Genomic DNA, 19,804 nt, shown 5'->3' with positions numbered 1-19,804 from the left:
GATTAAAAGCCTGGCTGTTTGGGGTTTCTCCTGCTAAATATCCAGAGACACATGAAGTATGCTCTTCAGAGAAGAATCATAGGTATCTGGGGAAAAAATTGTCATTGAAATGAGGCTTTTTTGTGCCAATCTGACAATGAAAAATGAGCACCAGATCCTCAGTGCTCTTAGGCTTGGCATAGAAACAGTTTACACTGGTATAGTTGGAAACAAATAGTGAGCATTTTCTAAAGACTTTGTTAGGGCATCCCTGCTGAAGGATAAATTAGAATAGAATAGGATAGAATAGAATAGAATAGAATAGAATAGAATAGAATAGAATAGTATAGAATAGAATAGAATAGAATAGAATAGAATAGAATAGAATAGAATAGAATAGGAGTAGTACAGCACAGCATAGCATAAAATAGAATAGAAATTTCAGTTAGAAGGGAGCTACAATGATCATCTAGTCCATGACCACTTCAGGGCTGACCAGAAGTTAAAGCATGTTACTAAGCATGTTATCCAAATGCCTTTTAAATACTGAGAGGCTTGGGGCATTGACCACCTCTCCAGGAAGCCTGTTCCAGCGTTTGACCACCTTCTTGAGTGGTAAGTGAACGTTTCTTCAGCCAAACCCCCTCAGCAGAGCTGAACTCCTTGCAGGACCCTGTGTTCAGCCTGGCTGAGAACAAACACTGCCTAAAGCCTCTGAAGGCAGCTGAAGGGGTGTGTATGAGGTGTACTGTCTACCTCTTGCGACTGCCCATACACTTGGCTTAAATTACCCAGAAGTGGCAAGGGCAGCCTTCTACATACGTGTTTTCTGAAGAGCTCCACGTGGGGACCTAAAGCTTGAGGGTCAGCATCCTTGACAAACCAAACCACATCATCCACTGTCCAGGTCAAAGGATTCTTGCTTGATGGCCGAGCCGTGTCTTGTCGTTCTGGTGAAGGACTTGAGGCTATTGGTACAAAAAAAGCCCACAACAGCGCATTAAAATGGCACACAATAGTTTCCTTGGTTTGTGAGTGTGCATGGGTAGGGGGGACCTCACTGTGGTGTTGGATGTTTGACCTGTGTGTGCAAGTATCAGCCTGAGATGGTGGGGTGGGGAGAGAAGGGGACTTGGAGCAGTTTCTGATCTGACTGCTTATCGGGAGACATGATCCCAGCTGGCAAATTGCATTAAAAAACATGAAACCCTCAGGTTCCTGCTGGGGAAGGAAAAATGTGCCAGCTGCCAGGCTCTTAAACTGAGCTGCCTCTGCTGTCTGCTCTGCAAGCAGTGGGGATCTTGGCTCAAGAAGACACCACCCTCCCACCTGGAGAGAAAGTGCTTCAGCACTAAACAAAGGAGCTTGCCATTGAATGCAAAGGGTAGAAGATAAAATCAGGATTTAGCAAATAGGGTTTTTTTCTTCTCATTCAGATATTTAGACTTATCTTAGAGCTTAAAGGAAGGTTTCCAGTTCGTATCCTCCTAATCTTAGGCTCTCAGGAAAACGATGGTCCCCGATGAATGCCTATTTGGAAAGCTACTAAAACACGCAAAGATGAACATTACACATGCGACTTTTTAATGGTACAAGCCCTGGATGATTTAAGGTCACTTCAGCTTGCTGTAGCTTTAAATCAAGTGAATAAAGGCACATTGGAATGAAAGTGCATTTATGTTTTTATTCTTAGTCTCTGCAGAATTATAAATCTCAGCCTCCATGTGAATATAATTTGCACCCCCACTTATGCTGCTTCACTATTACAAGAACTATATTATGCTAGGTTATAGGAAAGCTGTTTAAGTTTGTTTATACCCACACCAAGCAAAGTTTTCATTAGCAGGTGGCAGCACACAGATGTATAAAATGTGACTTGTCCTGCTCATCTCTCTCTGTTAAGGCCCATTTTTTAATGAGAGAGGTGCAAATGGCAAGCAAGCAGACACTACAGAAGGCAAAAAAGGAAACAGAAGAGTGCAAGTAGAGAGGGAGCACAGATACCTAAACTGGAGCCTGGAGAAGCCCCAGGTAGACAAGAGGACAGTCAGAGTTGCTAAGGAGAGAAGGTCTGAACTCTCCGGAGAAATACCGAGCTTATAGAGACAGATTAAATGTGTGAGAATCCCTATGCATGACTTAAAACATGAACTTAATGCGTGTGAGCAAATGTAGTGGGCTGTGTTTGTGGCTTGTGTAGACTGTCGTTCCATTGACTTCAACAGAGCTGTGCTGATTTATATTAGCTGAGGCTCTGCCCCTATATGCCCAATAATGGCTTTATATGCACATTGGTCCTTTTTCCTTTGCCACCATGCTCATCTTACAGTATAATATAATGAGGTATATTTTGCAGTTACAAAAGATGAACTCCAGAAAGCAGCAGTGCTGTGAATGTGCAGATCTGGTCGATGGGCTTCATAATGGGATGTGATGTAAATATCATGATAATTAGACTCTCATTTGCTAAGTCACTGTTCTGGATATAAAGGACAAGGAATAGCCGCAGGTCCTCTTAATTAGACAGCAAGGATTGGTGTTCGTGTGGACTCAGGCGACCCTGGGCTCTGCTCACAGAATAAATGCAATACACAATGGTACAGACACCATCTGGAGCCTTTGGCACGAAACGATGAAGACAAAGAGTGCAAAACAAACAGGTCTTGGCCAACCCCTGGACCATCAGTAACATTGAGTAACTTTGTCACGGACAAGTGGGAGAACTGAGACTTGTCTTGGAGGCAGAGGGGCGAGTATTTCTCCCCTGCCTGATTTGCTGATGGTCTGGATGCCAGCTGGTGCGTGGAGATATTGGGCACCTTGGCACCTCAAACCCAAGGTCAGGGAGAAAACCCAGGCTTTTGCAAACCAACCAGAAAACAGAGGGGGGGGGGGGGGGAGGGATGGGGAGAGAAAGGTTTCGCTGTACCCAAGGGGTTGCAGAAGTTTCTGTGCTACGATCATAACATGGACAGGGGAGATTTGTACCACTACTGAGGATCACATTTTTTCCCTTAAATTGGTATGAATGTAAGGAAAGCCCAGGGGGCTTAGCCTGGGATTCACACTCAACACAGAGAGAGCAGCCCCCAGCCCAATGAATCCTGCCCGCAACCCACTGCTTCCAGAAATGCCAGGAAAGGGCAAAGGGGAACAGAGACCCCCGAGAGCAGTTGGGATCCTTCACAGGTATCAGAAATATCTGTGACGAAAGGAAGGGAGATGGGAAGAAAAGGTTGAAATGACAGGGGAATTCTATTCACTCCTTCACAATCTAGCAATCAATAGCATAAACCTGATTTTTTAAAGACAAATATATAAACGACCTTTCTAAAGAGACTACATGGCTAGAACTCTTCCAGGCCCTAGCAGCTGAAGATAACCCTTTCAAACCCCTACCTGAGGTATAATATAATAACATAAAAACAAGAATTGTGTGTAGATACTAAATCTTCAGAGATTGTTTCGTCTTTATTTACCTAGCTAGAGTTGAATCTTGGATTCTCTGCTGCTTTTTCATGAATTAAGATGTGTTATTTCACTTGTGTGTAATGAGCTACATTTAAATGTTGTTAGTAAAACTGGGATGCCATCAGCTTACAGAAAAATATCTGGAACATAGTTTGTTGCTGGTGAGTCTGGAAACAATCTGTTTTTCTATATCTTTTAAAATGTATTTTGTTGTTTAAATTACTTGGCTTTTTAACATCATAGTTTACACATTTAAGTGTAATCTCCCCATTTACAAAAGAGAATAAAATAATTTCATGTCCACACAAAGGCCTGGGGTTTGCTTCAATAGCATCACTTTGCTGAAAGATTATATTAAGCACAAAAGTGTTTGATGGCAGCAGGGCAAGTACTATACATTTTTTCTTATCTGAAGGTATTCACACTTAACCTAAGAATTAGATAAATGAGGAAGTCTCATGTCTCCCGGGTATCCTATGCCATCCTGTCATCAGAATTAATCAAGATGATAATGAATACTCAGATTACAAAGAGATGGGAGTGCTCGCGACCAATAATTATTTTTAGAGATCATAATCTAGGTCAAATCCAATTTCCTGTTTTTGACAGGTGGCAAAAATTTGTCAAATTAATGGAATGGGATATGGAAATTTAGGTAATCAGAGGGAAGCACTTCCCCCTCCTGCCTGAAGCGATGTCGGGGAAGGAGAGTGAAGAGGTTCTTCTGCAGGAAGAAGGTCTTGGAGCATCCCAGTAGAGACCACTGCCTGCACAGAAATGGCTGGAGATACCGGGTCAGTGGCCAAAACCCAGTGAATCTGATGGAAAGATGTGGCCTGGCTTGGTCTGAGCTCTCACCCCACACAGGCTTTTCTCTGCCCCCTGCCTCTGGCCTCAGGACCTTCCTGAGCAGGAGGACGGAGAGAGAGAAAGCCAACACCCAAACAGCTGCAGAGGCATGACAAGGAAATCTGATGCTAAAATGGAGTTAAACCTGTGAAGGAAGGAAAGATAAATAACAGACTCCCTAAATATGTTCTTGGCAAACAAACAGAGCCCAGAGGGAGTACGGTCATTGATAGATAAGAGTGGAAAGGGAGTGACAGATGAACTTTAATATTGCTGCAGGCCTAAATGATTTCTTTGCCTCAAGGGAAGGGGGTGGGAATGAAATTTTAAAAGGTTCTTTCTGATTGCACTGGAGCAGATAATAAGGAGCAGCAGATCTACTGAAACTAAGCAGAAGTAGCAGACCCTCAAAGGCGCAGAGAAATGGGAATTATTTTTAAAAAACAAACTATCTCCCACTATAAACAAGGACAAGAGGAAGGCTTTGTAGAAGACACTTTTCTAAATGTCTAAGGCATACCAAGCAGAAGAGGAGAGGAATCAGAAAAGTAGGTGTGTGGAAGAACACAATTACAGGATATTTATGGGTGGGAGGGGGTTTGATGAGCCACAGTCAGTGGAGAGCTCTGCAAAGATTAGGCTTAGCATGTCAGTTTGCACTGGCAAGTGCTTGCAGGAGATGCTGTGTACCACCTGGCTGGTGGCCTCAGCCCCACAGTGTGGCAGGGCAGAGTCCCTGCCCCCCCAGCATGGCAGCTGCTCCTGCTCCAGGCATGGCATACGCTGCGTAGGGGTGCAACATTGCAGGTGCTCCTTCGCCCAATGCAAGGGCAGCCCAGCATCCAGCTGCATGAGGTGTGGCGATGGGCTGGTGTTAAATATTTATTTGGGCTTTTCTTGCTTTGCCTCTCTTTTGCAGGGGGAAAAAGAAGGCAGCTCACTGAAAGCATCAAAACTTTCAGGCTGTAAATATCCTCAAAAATTAACAGACAGGCCGTGTTTGCCAAAGTAGTGGTACCCAGTGCTGAGCCCATGACACTGTCAGCAGCAACTTTGCCACTGCCTTGGGGAGGTGTTGGATCCAGCCCCCAGACAGTGCTTGCACCATTAATCTGGAAAAAGAGAAACTTCAGACCCTGCGCCCCTAAATGTTTTCAGGAAATAAATGCATTAGCAAGCAGGATTGCCTCTTTAACAAAGGCCCTCAGGTGATAATAATTAACTGCTAATACTGGATAATAAAATCTACATAAAAATAACAAGCTACAGGGCAAGGTTAAGGTTATTATATTGTGGTTGAACACGCAATTCTTCATACTTGGAATAAAGACTTTGTTATGTAAGCTGGCTTGGAAAGGTTTATGATGTCCTTGACTATTCCTTCCCTGATTTAAGAGCTTCAATTTGGCAAATGATGACAGGAAAGTGCATGTTTATCTGTTAGCAGCCCCAACTGGCTTTCTGAAATGAGTTGGTTTTTGGGTGGTTTTTTTTTTTTTTGTTTTTGGGGGGGGTTTGTTTGGAATTTTTTAGCATAATCATGGAGAATTAGGCATCAAGCTTCCGATTGCATTAATGAGAGCTTTGAGGTTTAATCTCATCCATTCCGCTTGAAAGACATGTTCTGCTATGCACTGAGATATGTTTTATGGTTATGGTTTTTTCCATGATATTTGCCCACCATGATAAATAATGCAAGCTATTTTTCAAAACTATCCATAAATAAAGAGGATTGGTTTGAGGTTTCAGAGATAAATTCTTCTTTTTAATGAGTCCTGCCCATCTCTGCCTTGTAAGTATGCAAACTGAGGACAATAAGAACAGAGACTGGCATGCACCACTTACTCATCTTTGCTCACTTATGATTCAGCAGCATATAAATTATCCCTAGAAAGGGGAAAAACACAGCCGGAAGCATCATAGTGAGAGTGCAGATTCCAAAGACCTTTGCAAGAGAGATTTTGCAAAGACAGTAATCAAGCTTTAATGTGGCTGCACTAAGGCAGTTGCAGAAAGATGTGTATTTTAGAAGTCTGGAATTTCCAGCAAAAGTAGAAGCAGCATGGTGGGTGAAAGTGTGATAGCTGTGAAGAAATACAGTCTCTAATTTTAAGGAGGAACAGACAATGCTTTCTAGGACTCTGGTGGGAATTCCAGTGTTACAGAGCTGATGCTATTGCAAACGGAGTAGGAGATGAAACCAGGCTGTGACTGGAAACAGCACAGTTTCTTTAATGCTAGAGGTGATATTGTAATGAATCTGTGGGCACCTTGACTTCATGGATGTCACTGTGTTGCCCATCATAGCTACTGAAAACTGCCTGGCCATGTCTGAGAATAAATGCCTCTCCGCTGCCTCAGAGGACCCAGCTCCTGCCATGGGCTGTGGAAGACTCTCTGCTGGAGTCTCCAGAAAGCATCTGAGTGGATCAGAGAAAATGTGATGGATGGTGGTGTCACTAGCTCTTAGTGCTGCCCTGCTTTGGTGGAGCACAGGGGATTGCTGTCCCCCCCATTAGAGACCTTGATTGCAAACCCATCTCTGTATGAGTTTGCCTGTACCTCTGTGGCAGACTCTAACCTACAATGGATGATACTGGGACTAATACATTGTCAATGATTATAAATAAGCAAATCAACCAATTCATAAGAATTTTCATGATGTTCCCTGTGTAACTGTCAGTTTGGGGGAGTCTTTACTGTGGAGCTGGCCAAATGACCCAGAGGTCCCAGAGGAGCTAGTCTATGCAAGTGTCAAATGCTTGTTACATAAAAAATACTAAGCAGTTTTGGGGTGAGTCCTGTTACCCAAAAGTATTTTACGTAGCAGCTTAAAGTCACTTGTAACTTCTTCAGAGACACCCACATGTCTTGGACACCTGGTTCAAAAGCAATCTCTTCCATTTTTCTCCTCAAAGTGCTTTAATATGTTTTAAGTTAGAGAGATATAGGAACCAGCAAAGCCTATTGCATGGCGACTCAATGACTTTTGTGTACGTTCCATTCTGGAAAAAAAGATGTGCCATCTTTTAGGCTTTCATTTTGTAAAGACTGCAGGTTTTGTGGGATGTCATGACAAGCAAGATGGAGCTGTCTCCTGAAGCTTAGCTTCCTGTTCAGGACCATGCTGAGCCATGCATTTTCACAACATGTTGGCGGAGACTGGGAAACAGTGACATTCACAGCCAGAAACAAGAAGGGAAAGTAATGCAGCTGAGTGAGCTTTAGGAGCTCTGATTTTAAGCTTCAGTCCCTTGAACATAGTTTCAAGCCCCTGACAGCAAGGCTTTTCTCCACACAACACATTCTTAAGCATGGGAATTTTGTGGATGGTGAAAATGCACAATGTATTCAATTAGCCACTGAGTGATGCACTGTGTGTGGCAGGGGGGGTCTTTATGAAGCATCTTTATGAAGGGTTACTACATATGAATCCAGGTTCAGGGAGTCCTTGAGCCACAAATTTCTGAAGGTGGAGAGGTTAGTGGGGAAGCATCACCACCTCTGCACCTATCTCTTTCCTGGATGTGTGCTGCTGTGTCATGTTGGAGAGAGGCTATGCCTTTGCTTTGAACTGCTCTGACCATTGATTCCAAAGAGATAATTGATCCCAAGGAGAATTATAAAGATTTTCAATGCTAGCAAGCAACAACATTGTTAAACCTTGGCTCCTCACAGCTGCCATCCCAAAAGCTTGATGACAGGGTCCCAGTTCTGCTAAGAGGCTCTAAGGAAGCGGTGGGAGAGGGGAAAATGAATCCTGTGCGCAGTGAGCCCCTTGTCCTCCCAGCACCTGACTGTGCTGACCTGGGAGGTGCTGGAGAAGGTCTGAAACAAAGTGGCTCTCATTTCTGTTTCTTTGTAACTGAGGCCCCCAAGTTCCTAGTGACAATCTTTTGCAAGTGGTTTGCTGTAGTGTATTTCTATACTATCCGCTTTTGAGTAAAGTTGACTCTGTAAGTAAAGCAAAAACAATTATGAGAACCAAATGCTTCTCTGTGATCTGTATGATAGAGTATCACAGGGGTAAACCAGGGAAACAAGTGCGTGCAAATAATAGCAGAGTGAGTGATGGTTTTGGGTAGGTATTGAACATTTAAGAAGGCAACCTTAGATAAACAAATAAAGACTAGGATAAATACTGGTAATACATATTTTGGAAGAAAATATTCTAAAATATTAAATGATGAAAGTTCAGGAACAAGAAATACTGCAGGTGATGGGGAGGTGAGGGGTGTGAAAGGATTATGCAAAGATCTGTGGCTGCTGTGAAGAGGCTCTGGAGTGGCTACCAAGCAAGAATCACTTGCAGTTTCCAGGTGAAATGCAAGGGCAGAAAGACAGTGTAATGAGCTAATGGTCAGCAAAGGGGCTAGGGGAACCAGCAAGGCTTCTGCAAATATATCCCGATTAAAAAAAAAAAAAAAATGCTACAGTGACAGTAGATTCCATTAATAAATGACGAGGGGAGAGAAATTAATGACTTAAAAATGGCAAAGACACTCAACTCCTTTGTTAGATCTATCTTCAAGATGAAAAATGCATACATGAAGTTTGAATAATTAGTAAGGGGTGAAGACACTGTTGGAATTACTACTGATAAAGACCTGTTAATAGAGAACTTGGACAATGCAAACAAAGACACAGTTACCCAAAGTTCAGGGAATTAGCTAACCTGTTTGATGAACGAAGGTAATTTCTAAAGAAAAGAAAATCATGGCTAATAGGGAATATAGCTAATGGGCGTAGTGACTGACCGAGCAAACGTAAATCCTAGCAGGGTAACTGGATGAAAATACAAAGAGAGGGAAGAAGAAGGGTTATTAAATGCAATAGTTCCCATGGCATCCCTTGAATTTGCAGATAAACTTCTTCTGACTTTACTTCCTGAAGGATAAAAAAGCCTTGATCAGTGAGCTTGATGATTTCTAAAAATATGTTTTGCTGGGCGGTCTCTTTCAAGCAAAATCTGGCTTGGTTCATGATTAAAGGGGCAGGATGGCCCACACAGCTGGGAAGCAAAACCTTTTGCTAAAATTCTTTGAAGTAGGCACTAATACCTGGGTTTGCTCTGCATCTTATCATGTACACAGCTAGTGTCACACATATAACGGGTACCTGCCTGTAGGCAGTATCAGTCTTTAGGAAAAATGACTTATATATTAATATTTATATTTGTCAGTCGATAATAACAGTTGTGATTGCCACACAATTATACATAATACATATGTTTACATAATTAATAACAGCATTAGAAAACATTCACCTTTTTACTTAATGATGAACAGATTGATTTTGTGTTTACATAGGTTGCTATTTCTCCTAAATGGAAACATGAGTGGTCTGGATGGATGTCAACTCACTAATTTTCTGGGGAATTTGGGAGTGAGTTAAGACTCCAGCGTGGCACCAGCATAGCAGCACACATTGCTAAATGGAAGATGTTATATTACCACTTCTGTTTCCTTCAAGATAGGTCCCATTCCTCGTTGGACTGGAGGTCTGATGCCGCAGGCTGGTAGATGAGGACCCCCCTGAAGACATCTGAGCAGGACGATGGCTACAGGAGGAAGAGGAGCCTCCAGCAGGACGTCCATCTGCAGGAGTCTGCCGCATGGCGTACATGGAGCCCATGCAACCGAAGGCAGAATCAGCAGGATCCACGCTGTACCGTTTCATGTTCGCGGGGTCAACCAAGTAGTCCTCAGGTATGGCCGTTTCTGCTCGGGAAGACAAGACACAAAAGAAACATCAGTAAAACAGAACCAATTTTAATTCAGCCCTTGAAAAAATTATATATATTCTTTTGCCAAAAATCCCTTTTTTTGGCAAAAATGTAAACTCCATTTTCAACTTTCTGTACAGACAGCTGGCTCCAGGAAGGATCCTTGCTGAGAATTAATAAATAAGGAAGGGAAGCACAACCACTCAGAAGTCAGTACAGTCACAACAGGGAAACTATGGCTTGATGTGACTCATCTGTGTCAGCTTATAGCAATATTCTTCATAAAGTCCTGGGCCACTGACCGGTAGGTCCCATTTGCCTTACTCCTCAGATACCACCAAGGCTGGAGGACCGTGCAATTACTGTTTGCTCTGTCTTTCATTTAAAAACATGAAAGTTGAAAGAAAGAAGGCAGAGGAATACAACTGGACAGGCAGTTTGTTGCATTTGTAATGCCTGGCAGCCAGTAGAAGGGAATGAAGGTAATAAACTAAAGTATTCTGGCTGCAATTACCAAAATTAATCAGAAAATATCCTCAGCTGCAGACATCCATCAGGCCCAGTATTCCACAAGGAGAAGAGGCTTGATGGCTGACAAGCATTCCCCAGGTTTATCATGGGCAGAGATGTGTGAGTCACTTAGACCCAGCTCAGGTTCAGGACACATGTGCCAGCATCATGGACCACTGCAAACCATTGCTCTGGTTCCTCTCCTCTGCATTGCATTTTATGCACTGTGTAGGAGCTAAATACCTTGCTTTTCAGACCCCTCCCAATAAACCAAATTTTGCACTTATAGACCTGTTTTAGACACCTATATTCCCCTTTGCTTGCGAGGTCTAACATACAGGCACGGAGCAGGTCTAGCCCCAGGTTTTGCAGTACACAGACTTGTTTTTCTAGTTCCCCTCAGACCTAGATCCAGGTCCACCAGTCCCAGTCTCCTCCCAACAGGCCTCAATATCCAAGCTCCTTCCTACTTGCCTTTTTGTCTTCACAAAATATAATCAAAACTCTTCCTCCTCTTCATCCCCACTGCTCCTCTCCCTGCAAAACCAGCCCTCCCCTCACACAGCCCCAGGACCCTCTCCTCCACCAGCACCACCACCACTGGGATACAAGCAGAGCCCCTGGAAACCTCTCCGAGATCCAAACCTTCACATAACCCCTACAAATACAGGCAACCTGCTCTTCAGAGGTTCCCACTCTCACTGGATGAGATGAGGTGTTAACATCTGCCCCCAGAGTAGGAAGGTGCCTCCCATTGCCCCACAACATTTCTTTGAGCTGTTGAAAATGCCACTTTGCTCATCATGTGTACTGTCCCTCCAGAGACACCTGAGCAGGTTGAAGTTACCCCCATGGTTTCACACATCTCCTTCCCTGCCTGAACAACACCCGCCTCCTGATGTATTGTGTAGCCTTATCGAGTAACAGAAAGAATTTATGCTGTAATTTATGCTACAAGACCCAAACCCATTGCTAATAGGTGTTGAGGCTGTATATAATAGAATTTTCCTTTTAATTTTCATTTTTACTCTTTTTCTTTGAAAGAAAAACCTTGGCAGCTCTGTACAGTAGTTGATGTTAAACAAACATGATTTAGTTTGACAACTCAAATACTCAAGAGTTCTGCCATGCCAGCATCCTGGCTCGTGTGTCAAGCCACAGGACAGATTTTTGTTAGATGATTGCCTGACTTCATTTTCTTGCTGCTGTCTTTTAAAACTCTGTCCCATCTTGGGCCAAGGCTGGACTCGCCATAAGGCAAATATCGGATCTGAAGGACAGCTGTAAATGTGAAGTTTCCTCGCTGTTGGGTACTTGCCTTTCCAACTGCAAGTAACTTGCCGTTAGCAAGGCTTTTTTCCCTTAGATAATTTGGATCCTGACAGTGTGCAGTCAGGTATCCTGCTGCTTTCTGCCAGAGATTTCTGAGATTGATTCTCACCCAAGTACAGACAGGGTACAATTCAATTGAATTCAATGGAGTTCAGCTAACGTGACACTAGCCTAAGAGAAATAAGAATCAGACATTCTGAACCTTTCTCCCTAACCTCCAACAGATGCCAAAATTGTATAGCAATTGAGCTAAATACCTTGCTTTTCAGACTCCTCCCAATAAACCAAAGAAAATCCAATCAAGCCTCCTCATTCAAAGGAATTTAATTACTGTGTAGAACACTTGCAATAAAAGGCTCTTACGCATAAAGAAGACAGCTCTTTCTGCAGCATTCTGCCTGCACCGCATGGAATAATTATGCTTCTTGTGAATCATTACCTCTTTATTCCAGGAAAAGAATTCTCTTTTAATATGATTACAATATGAAGAAGACACAGACTATCAAAACAACAAACAGCACATTAAAAGAGCCCTGCTAAATAAACAGCATACAGCTTTTATTACTACGGATATAAATTACTCCAAAATTTTTGAGTAGACACCAGGGATTTTTTGACTGATGTCAGACTCGCTCAGTAGTCTGTGTGAAATAAGACATGTGGGTGAAATCTCTCCGTGGAAGGACACCCATGAGTTGTGTACAAGACTAAGACGAGGAGTCAGACACTGTCAGTTCTGTTCGTAACCCTGCCTAAGACTGTTTTCTTCATCTACATCAATTTATTCCACACGTCTCTGCTTTGGGCTCCAAAATGGGAGTAACGATGCCTGTTGCCACAGACCAGGCAGGAGCCTCCTTTTATTAGTGTTTGAAACATGCCCCAGTGGAAGGCACTATGGGAATTTGAAAAGTCATATCCACGTCTTCATTGAACAGAGGGGAGCAGGGATCATCTCAAGCAGCCAGGTTTCTAAGCAAGCCTTTTCAGAGCTCCTGATCTTCAATTTGATCATCAGAGTCACCTCCTCCTGACCAAAAGAAGCTCTTGATGAAATGGAGGTTGCAGATTAGGAAAAAGGAGACTGTGCATTCAAGTATGTGTGGTTACAGGTTTTTAATCATACAGTTTTCAAAGATGCTGGTCAGCTGGTCAGCTTCTGTGCTCCCTGCTGAGTGTGGGCTGCTTTGTAAAACTGCGTGAGCTGGTGCACCTTGAGAAACCATGTCTCCATGAGCCCATGCCCTGCAACAGTCTGTCCACCCCCAGAAGAGACCCACATGTGGAAGGGAAGAGGCAGGCAGGCCCAGGGGACTTCCAGGGCACAGAGGCATTCATTATACCCAGTGACACTTCAGGGCAGGAGAAGACATCTGCATTTTCTGACCCCCTTCGCAGCAGCAAAGAAGGAGGTGAAGGTGACCAGGGACAGTCTGTATGGGTTCACCAAGGATCAGTCACACCTGACCAACCTGATTGCCTTCTATTGTAAAGCAACTGGATTTGTGAGCAAAGGGAGAGCGGTGGATGCCATTTGCCTTGACTTCATCAAGGCTTTCAGCACCATCTCCCACCATAGTCTTGCATCCAAGTTAGAACATTATGCCGGGGATGAGTGAGAAGCTGGTTTGATGATCAGGCTTAGTGGGTGGTAGTTAATATGTTGTATGGAGGCCAGTAAAAAGTGGGGAACTGCAGGGGTCTAACCTGGCATCCAGGTTTGGTCTCTGAGATACCAGACAGACATGGACAAATGGGGGAGTTTAGCAGAGGGCCATCAAGATGCCTGGGGCCTGGAGCACATGCCCTGTTAGGAGAGGCTGGGGGAAAAGGGCTTGTTCAGCCTGGGGGAGAGGCAGCTTGTGGGTAGGAACCAGCAGCCCCACAGGACCCGTGGGGAGGTCTCCAAGAAGATGGAGCCAGGCTATTCACAGTGGTGCACAGCAGGAGAACAAGACACAACAGGCAAAAACTAAAATGAAAACTTCAGACTGGAGATAAGGAGGAACCAGTTCCCCATGAGGGCAGTGGGGCAGTGGCAGAGGCTGCCGGGAGAGACCATACAGGCTCTGGCACTGGAGTTTTTCCAGACCCAGCTGGACAAAGCCCTGAGCAACCTGTTCTGACCCCATAGCTGACCCTGCTTTGGGCACGGGCTTGGGCCAGATCCCTCCTAGGGTCCCTTCACACCTGAATTGTCCTCTGATTCTATGACTGACATTGCCACTCCAAGAAGCAGCCACAGAGGGTGGGGGATGACTGTGGCAAGGGCTCATGTAAGGGGTCCAGGGCCCCCCACAGTGGCACAGGAGGCAGCAGGATGGATGGGCTCCACTGTCCAAAAACTATAAAAGGCTGTGGAAGCTCGTTGTGTTTATATTTCTCCAGCTCCTTGTTTAGTTTGTATCACAGAGAAGCTGCATCAGTTGGGGCTCCATCAATGACATGTATGAAAATATCTGCATTTTGTAAGCTCCCAGAAGGCCTTGTAAAGTGTACGGCTTTCACAGCTACTAATCCCACTTCGGCCAATTAGGGGAAAACATGTTTTCTAAGACAATAGAAGAAAATATAACTCTCTATTGAGGTTTAAAATGCAACAGTTTCATAAATCTGTAGCTTAGCCCTTCTGCATTCTGTCGCACTTCTGTATTTTATTTTCTAGGTAGTCAGCAGAAGGGCACACACTAGTAAGAAATTAGTACCCAATGTTTTAAAGCAGGATTTATGAGAAAGCTGCTTCAAGCCTTTGCTTTGAGCACAGTAGTCTCCGTAACAACTGTTCACCATCCTGAGATGCTCAAGCTGTCTTGGCATAGTTTTCCTTTTCATGAATGGTCCACAGGCAACTGGATTGAAAAGTCCAAGGCTGTTACATCCAGCACACCTTAAAATGCAGCAAAGGGAGGAAGGAAAAAAACAACTGCTTTCCTAATTTAAAAACATGCATTTCTTTAGATGAGTTTCTTTAAAGTAGCAGCTTGTATGGTTCCTAGCCAAATTCCTGAAGATGGGTCAGTTGAGAGTTAAAACAGCATGAGAACCTGCAGTTCATCGCAGCTCTGCTGGAGACCTCTGGAGTAACCTTAGTCTGGTTATTCATCATCTCTGGACCCCAGTTCTCCATTAGGATGAAAAAAAAACGCTTGTTTTTCTCTCACCTCTGTAAAAAGTCCTTTGCCTTAGTGATATCTGTGCCACTACCGTGTGCCACATTGAAGTATACTGCATGTGTGATGCAGAATACAGTGGACCTTTGGTAGCATCTGGGAATAGAGACACTCCAGAAAGACCAAAAAAAGTTGCCTCTGATTATGCATTAGGAAAGCAAATGAAAATCAATTTTAAGTTAAGCAGGAAATTAAGGAGAACATACACCCAGGAAAGATGATCCTTAGCTGACGTTTTCCTCAGCAGATCTAATCCCTCATTTTTTCTTCTTTATCTTAAAAAAACCACAAACATTCTGCTAAAATCTATCCTATAAGTAAAAGCTCTTTCTGCACTCCAAAGACACTCTAGTCTGCCTCCTCTCCTCCCAGGCCAAACACATCTTGTGCTGCTTTTCCCACCTGCTGGTACCCCCACATAATTTCTCACGTTAGATCCCTCTCTCCTTTTACCTGTTCCAGGGTCCCTTCCCTTATACAACCTACTTGCTCCTCCCCTTGTTCTTCACCATCATCTCTTCCTACTGCTCCTTCCATCACATTCCCACCATCCCAACCTTGCTGTAATGCTGCTTTACCACACCAGCAGAATCACCCTTTCCGTTTTGCCAGCTATTTTCCTGTCTCCTGTTTTCCCTCCTCCTGCATTGCTGACCTGCATAGCCATTTCTATCGCAGGCTGTTCCCCTTCCATCCATCTCACACTTTCATTCATCCAGCTTTCCCTTTCCTGATACCCCCATGGCTTTCTCTGGGTTTGTCCCCATGTTGTTGCTTGGACAGCAGAGCCCAGGGTCAGGGCAGTGAACTGGGACCAGGGTCCCCATATCCAGTCAACATGGCTTGTCCTGCACAGCCATGGAGTGGCTGCCTCCAGGTGAAGGTTGCATGGGGCACTGATGGAAACATGCACCCCTACATCTGAGCACACTGCACACTGATCCCCAAACCAGGGAGGTCCTCTTTTACACACCACTAGCTTCCTGGGACAACTGCCCTTCCTTCTAGGCCAATACTTCCATGTAATTTCATAACCTTTTACTCCACCACCTGCAATGCTCAATCATTTGTATTTGCTCTAATTAAATTCCCCATTAATTTCTTTTTGTCACAGTCAATACAGATTTTTCTTTCTTTCTTTCTTTCTTCCTTTCTTTCTTCCTTTCTTTCCTCCTTCCTTCCTTCCTTCCTTCTTTCCTTTCTTTCCTTCTTTCTTTCTTTCTTTCTTTCTTTCTTTCTTTCTTTCTTTTCTTTCTCTTTTCTCTGTTCCACTCTTTCTTTTTTCTGTCATCTCCTATTCCTTATATCATTTAGTGATGACTTTGCCCTCTGACCCTTCCCTGTACCTTTTTAAGTGCTACCATAAATTTTCTATAATGGGTTGACCAAATGTGAACTCCATATTTTAAGTGGCATGATATCATAGCTTCCTCAGACCTCTCCTCTCCCCAGCCAGGGCCAGACTTTTTCATCTCCCAGTCATTCTGAGAGGAGCCAGCCACAGTGTCGAAATCCTATTGAAAGACTGCTCGTACAGTTTTATCTTCCCTTGTGTTTTATAGTTCCTCAGCTTGGCTCCAGGTCCCCGCATCCAGGCGTTTGCCCTGTCTGGGAGGGAGTGGGAGGGGACAGTGTTAAGCAGCTGTGGAGTTTAGAAACCCTGCATCTCAGCCTTCATGGGAGGAAAAATGCAAGTGGGGAAACACAAAAAACAAATGCAGAAATGCAGAAGGAAATAGTTCAGGTGAGTTTAATCACCAGTTTGATCTAGAGTAAACTGGAGGGGGAGAAAGCAGAAATCTAAACAGTATTTAAGATGTGAAAGGTATTGCTTGGTTCTGAGCTGCTATCTTCTGTTTTAACATCAGCTCTTAAAAGATTAAAAAATAACTTTTTCTCTGTCTGCCAAACAGAAATGGACCATGGACCTTATCTTCCTTGTAGCTTGAGCCTGCATGCATCTACCTAAAGATAAGAGCTTCCTATGATGGATTAAGACTTTCCAGCTTTGCCTGCTGTGATTTACTCTGGGATTACAGCACCGGCCCATTCCTTTTAGGACCATTGCCCATCCAGACATGCAGCACAATGAAAATATGATGTCACCCCTTAGCAGGCATTTCTACATCATATTAACACCACCCTCTGGTGTACGCATCTGCACCCTGCACAGGTGGGCAAGGACTGAACCTTTTCCACACCAGCCTGTGGCTGCCATGGTTTGGCTGGATGACGAAAACATTACAGGGAGTGACAGCTGGTTCATGGCAGCATTTGCTGCTCACCAAGGCAGAGTGGCATGGAGATGTGTCCCCAGGGAGCCACAGCATCCCTGAGGCTGCTGCAGAGAGGCAGTGAGTGAGCAGGCAGCCCAGGGCATCTGCTGACAGCGGTTCAGAGCTGTCATGACTGCGTTCTTTCGTCTATGGGATAACTTCTGCATGGCTTATAGGAACACACAATTGCATCCATGGGAAGAAAAAGGGGGTGTACTACTCAGTCAGAACAGGAAAATGTAAATAAGCCTCATCCAGTTGTGAATGTAGATATTATGAACACTGAAGCCATGGTCACACTGTGGAGATAAAACCTGCAGTGAATTCTCCCGGGTTTAGTCTGGAGACTTTACTGCACCATGTATCATCTTGCTGTGTCCTAGCTGCTAAAAAATACTTTGCTGTAACCGAAATGCTGAATCCCCCAAGGAGAAGCTGCCAGTCAGTTAACATCAAGAATCCAAATTTTTTAGATAATTTTCTGAAATCCAGTGTTGTCCTGATTACAAGGACTTCAGCACAGGCAATTTTTTTTCATTATTTAAACGATTTCCCTTGAGTGTTTGCAGCCCAGACAACAGGCACATTGTGTTTAATGCAGTAGAACCAGGGAATGAAACCAGCTGGGAACAGATTAACACAGTTTTATTGCCCAAACTGAGTAAAAAGGTAGAGTAAATTCACAAGCTAGCTGCTGACAAATATATTAGATTTAATAATAAAAGGTGCTCGTCTGTATAAATAACCTATCGAGATTTTTTTTAAGTGCTTGGAGATGATTGAGTAAACGTCTTGTGTTGCAATGGGGAGGTTTTAGTCCTGTTTTACAGAATTGGCAAATTGTTTAGGCACTGCATACCCCTGAGTGAAGGCAAAGGGATTTCAATGACATAGGGATCTGGCCTTTAGACAAAGTCGTCCTTCGGTCTCTTCCTCCTAATTTCAGACCTGCTCCACCATCCTCTTCCTTTCTTCTTTGCCTTTATGTTACACCAAAGTGTACATGAAAAGGAGATTTATTGGGGTTGTATAGTTTTGTGTCTTAGCACAGCAATAGTTCTGCACTAGCAGAGAGAGACAGCAGAGGCTGTGATCGATCTTTTCTGTCTCCAGCTTCTAGCAGTACCTAGAGGGGCTTTTCTGTCCAGGTAGTTTATAATGCACTCCATATGCTTATAAATCAGCATTGATATAAGTCACAAAAAGCTGTATATAGAATAGACCAGTTAAAAATTACTCTGTTATTTGAGGATTTCAAGGTGTCATAGACTGGGATTCTCTGCAGCGGAAGAACATATTGTGTTGCTGTTCTGCTACAGCCATGATGAATCTCCCTGAATTATATTGCTTAGTACTGGCTTAAAATATTTAACAGCAATTTTTTGTTTGAAAAACAAGTAATTTGAGACACAAGAAGTGAGGTGTCTAGAGCAAAGTGCAGTAATTGGAAAATAAGCTGTGTTTGCCCATTAATAACTGATGATCTCATCCAGAAATTAGGCAGAGTACATATAAAGCATGAGCCTGTACATGTGTTTATATGTAGGTATAAGGTCATCTATAACGTCTTTGGTTCATTTCTACCTGCCCAGTGCTCCAGCTCAGCTGAACTTTCTGTTTCCTCTGGGGGTTCTTCTGCCATATAAATACAACATAGCTGGGCCCTTAGTTCCCCTTTACAAATCCTTTCTTTTCCTGCCTTCTCAGCTACTGCTTCTGATGTCACTGGCCAATCTCAGTCCCAGCAGCTAGGAGCTCACCAATTCCCCTTTCTTGGAGGGATTTTTTTTCTTTCCTCTCCCCACGATCCCAGAGAGCCAGTTTCCCTTCACACCAGTGTGCCGTGTCCCTGGGAAGCTGGGCTTGCTGCGGAACACCATCCCAGGACTCACCCCCAGCCTCGCTACATTTTCCTTAACTTTGGCTTCTCTGCTAAATCTAAGCAAGCCACTGCCACCTTTTTGTTTAAATTACTTCTGTAACCTTGCTTCTTCCATGAAGAAACCCACCATAAAGTACCTGGTTCCCCAAACCTCGACCTGCAGCTTATTTTCAGTGAGAGGTGGGGACATATTTCTCTTGCCCAGCTGCTGGTGGTGCAGCTCCTTGCCTTGCACCCTTACCTTTCTAATTGCTGCCCATGGCCAGCACCATCCTGGCACCAACACCAAACCGCACATCGCTGCCAACAGTTTGTTTCTGTTACTCTCTTAATTGCTTAAATCTCCTGCTCTGCACTCATTTTGCCAACAGATGAATGTTCTTCAGGCAGATGCTGTGTGATACTACTTTCCAAAAGGCACTTTGATGTACTCCATATAATTACCACAAACAAATAAATCCTAAGGAGCTGGGGAGCACTGTTGATTAAACAGAGGCCAAGACTTTAAAAAAAAAAAAAAAAAGAATGTTTTATTTCCATGGAACTGGAAGTGCCGTTGTGTGTGGGTTTCCGTTTGTTTTGTAGTGAATTGGAAAAGGATAGAGAGAAA

At 43.7% G+C, this 19,804-nt stretch overlaps 1 protein-coding gene across 1 annotated transcript in view; it reads right to left on the bottom strand.

Annotated features, from left to right (window-relative positions):
* Positions 1–19,804, bottom strand: part of SCML4 (Scm polycomb group protein like 4) — an 85,702-nt gene that overhangs the window by 16,544 nt on the left and 49,354 nt on the right. Inside the window, exons 7-8 of the mRNA XM_080390351.1 lie at positions 9,753–10,019; positions 802–947 (exon numbers count right to left, since the gene is read on the bottom strand). Coding sequence (XP_080246477.1) covers positions 802–947; positions 9,753–10,019 — 413 coding nt within the window. The remainder of the gene's footprint in view (positions 1–801; positions 948–9,752; positions 10,020–19,804) is intronic.

This window comes from Falco punctatus (assembly GCF_963210335.1).
Source record: "Falco punctatus genome assembly, chromosome: 5".
Classification (NCBI taxonomy): Eukaryota; Metazoa; Chordata; class Aves; order Falconiformes; family Falconidae; genus Falco; species Falco punctatus.
The sequence above is the reverse complement of the archived record's forward strand: the minus strand, read 5'-3'. Positions and strand labels throughout refer to the sequence as shown.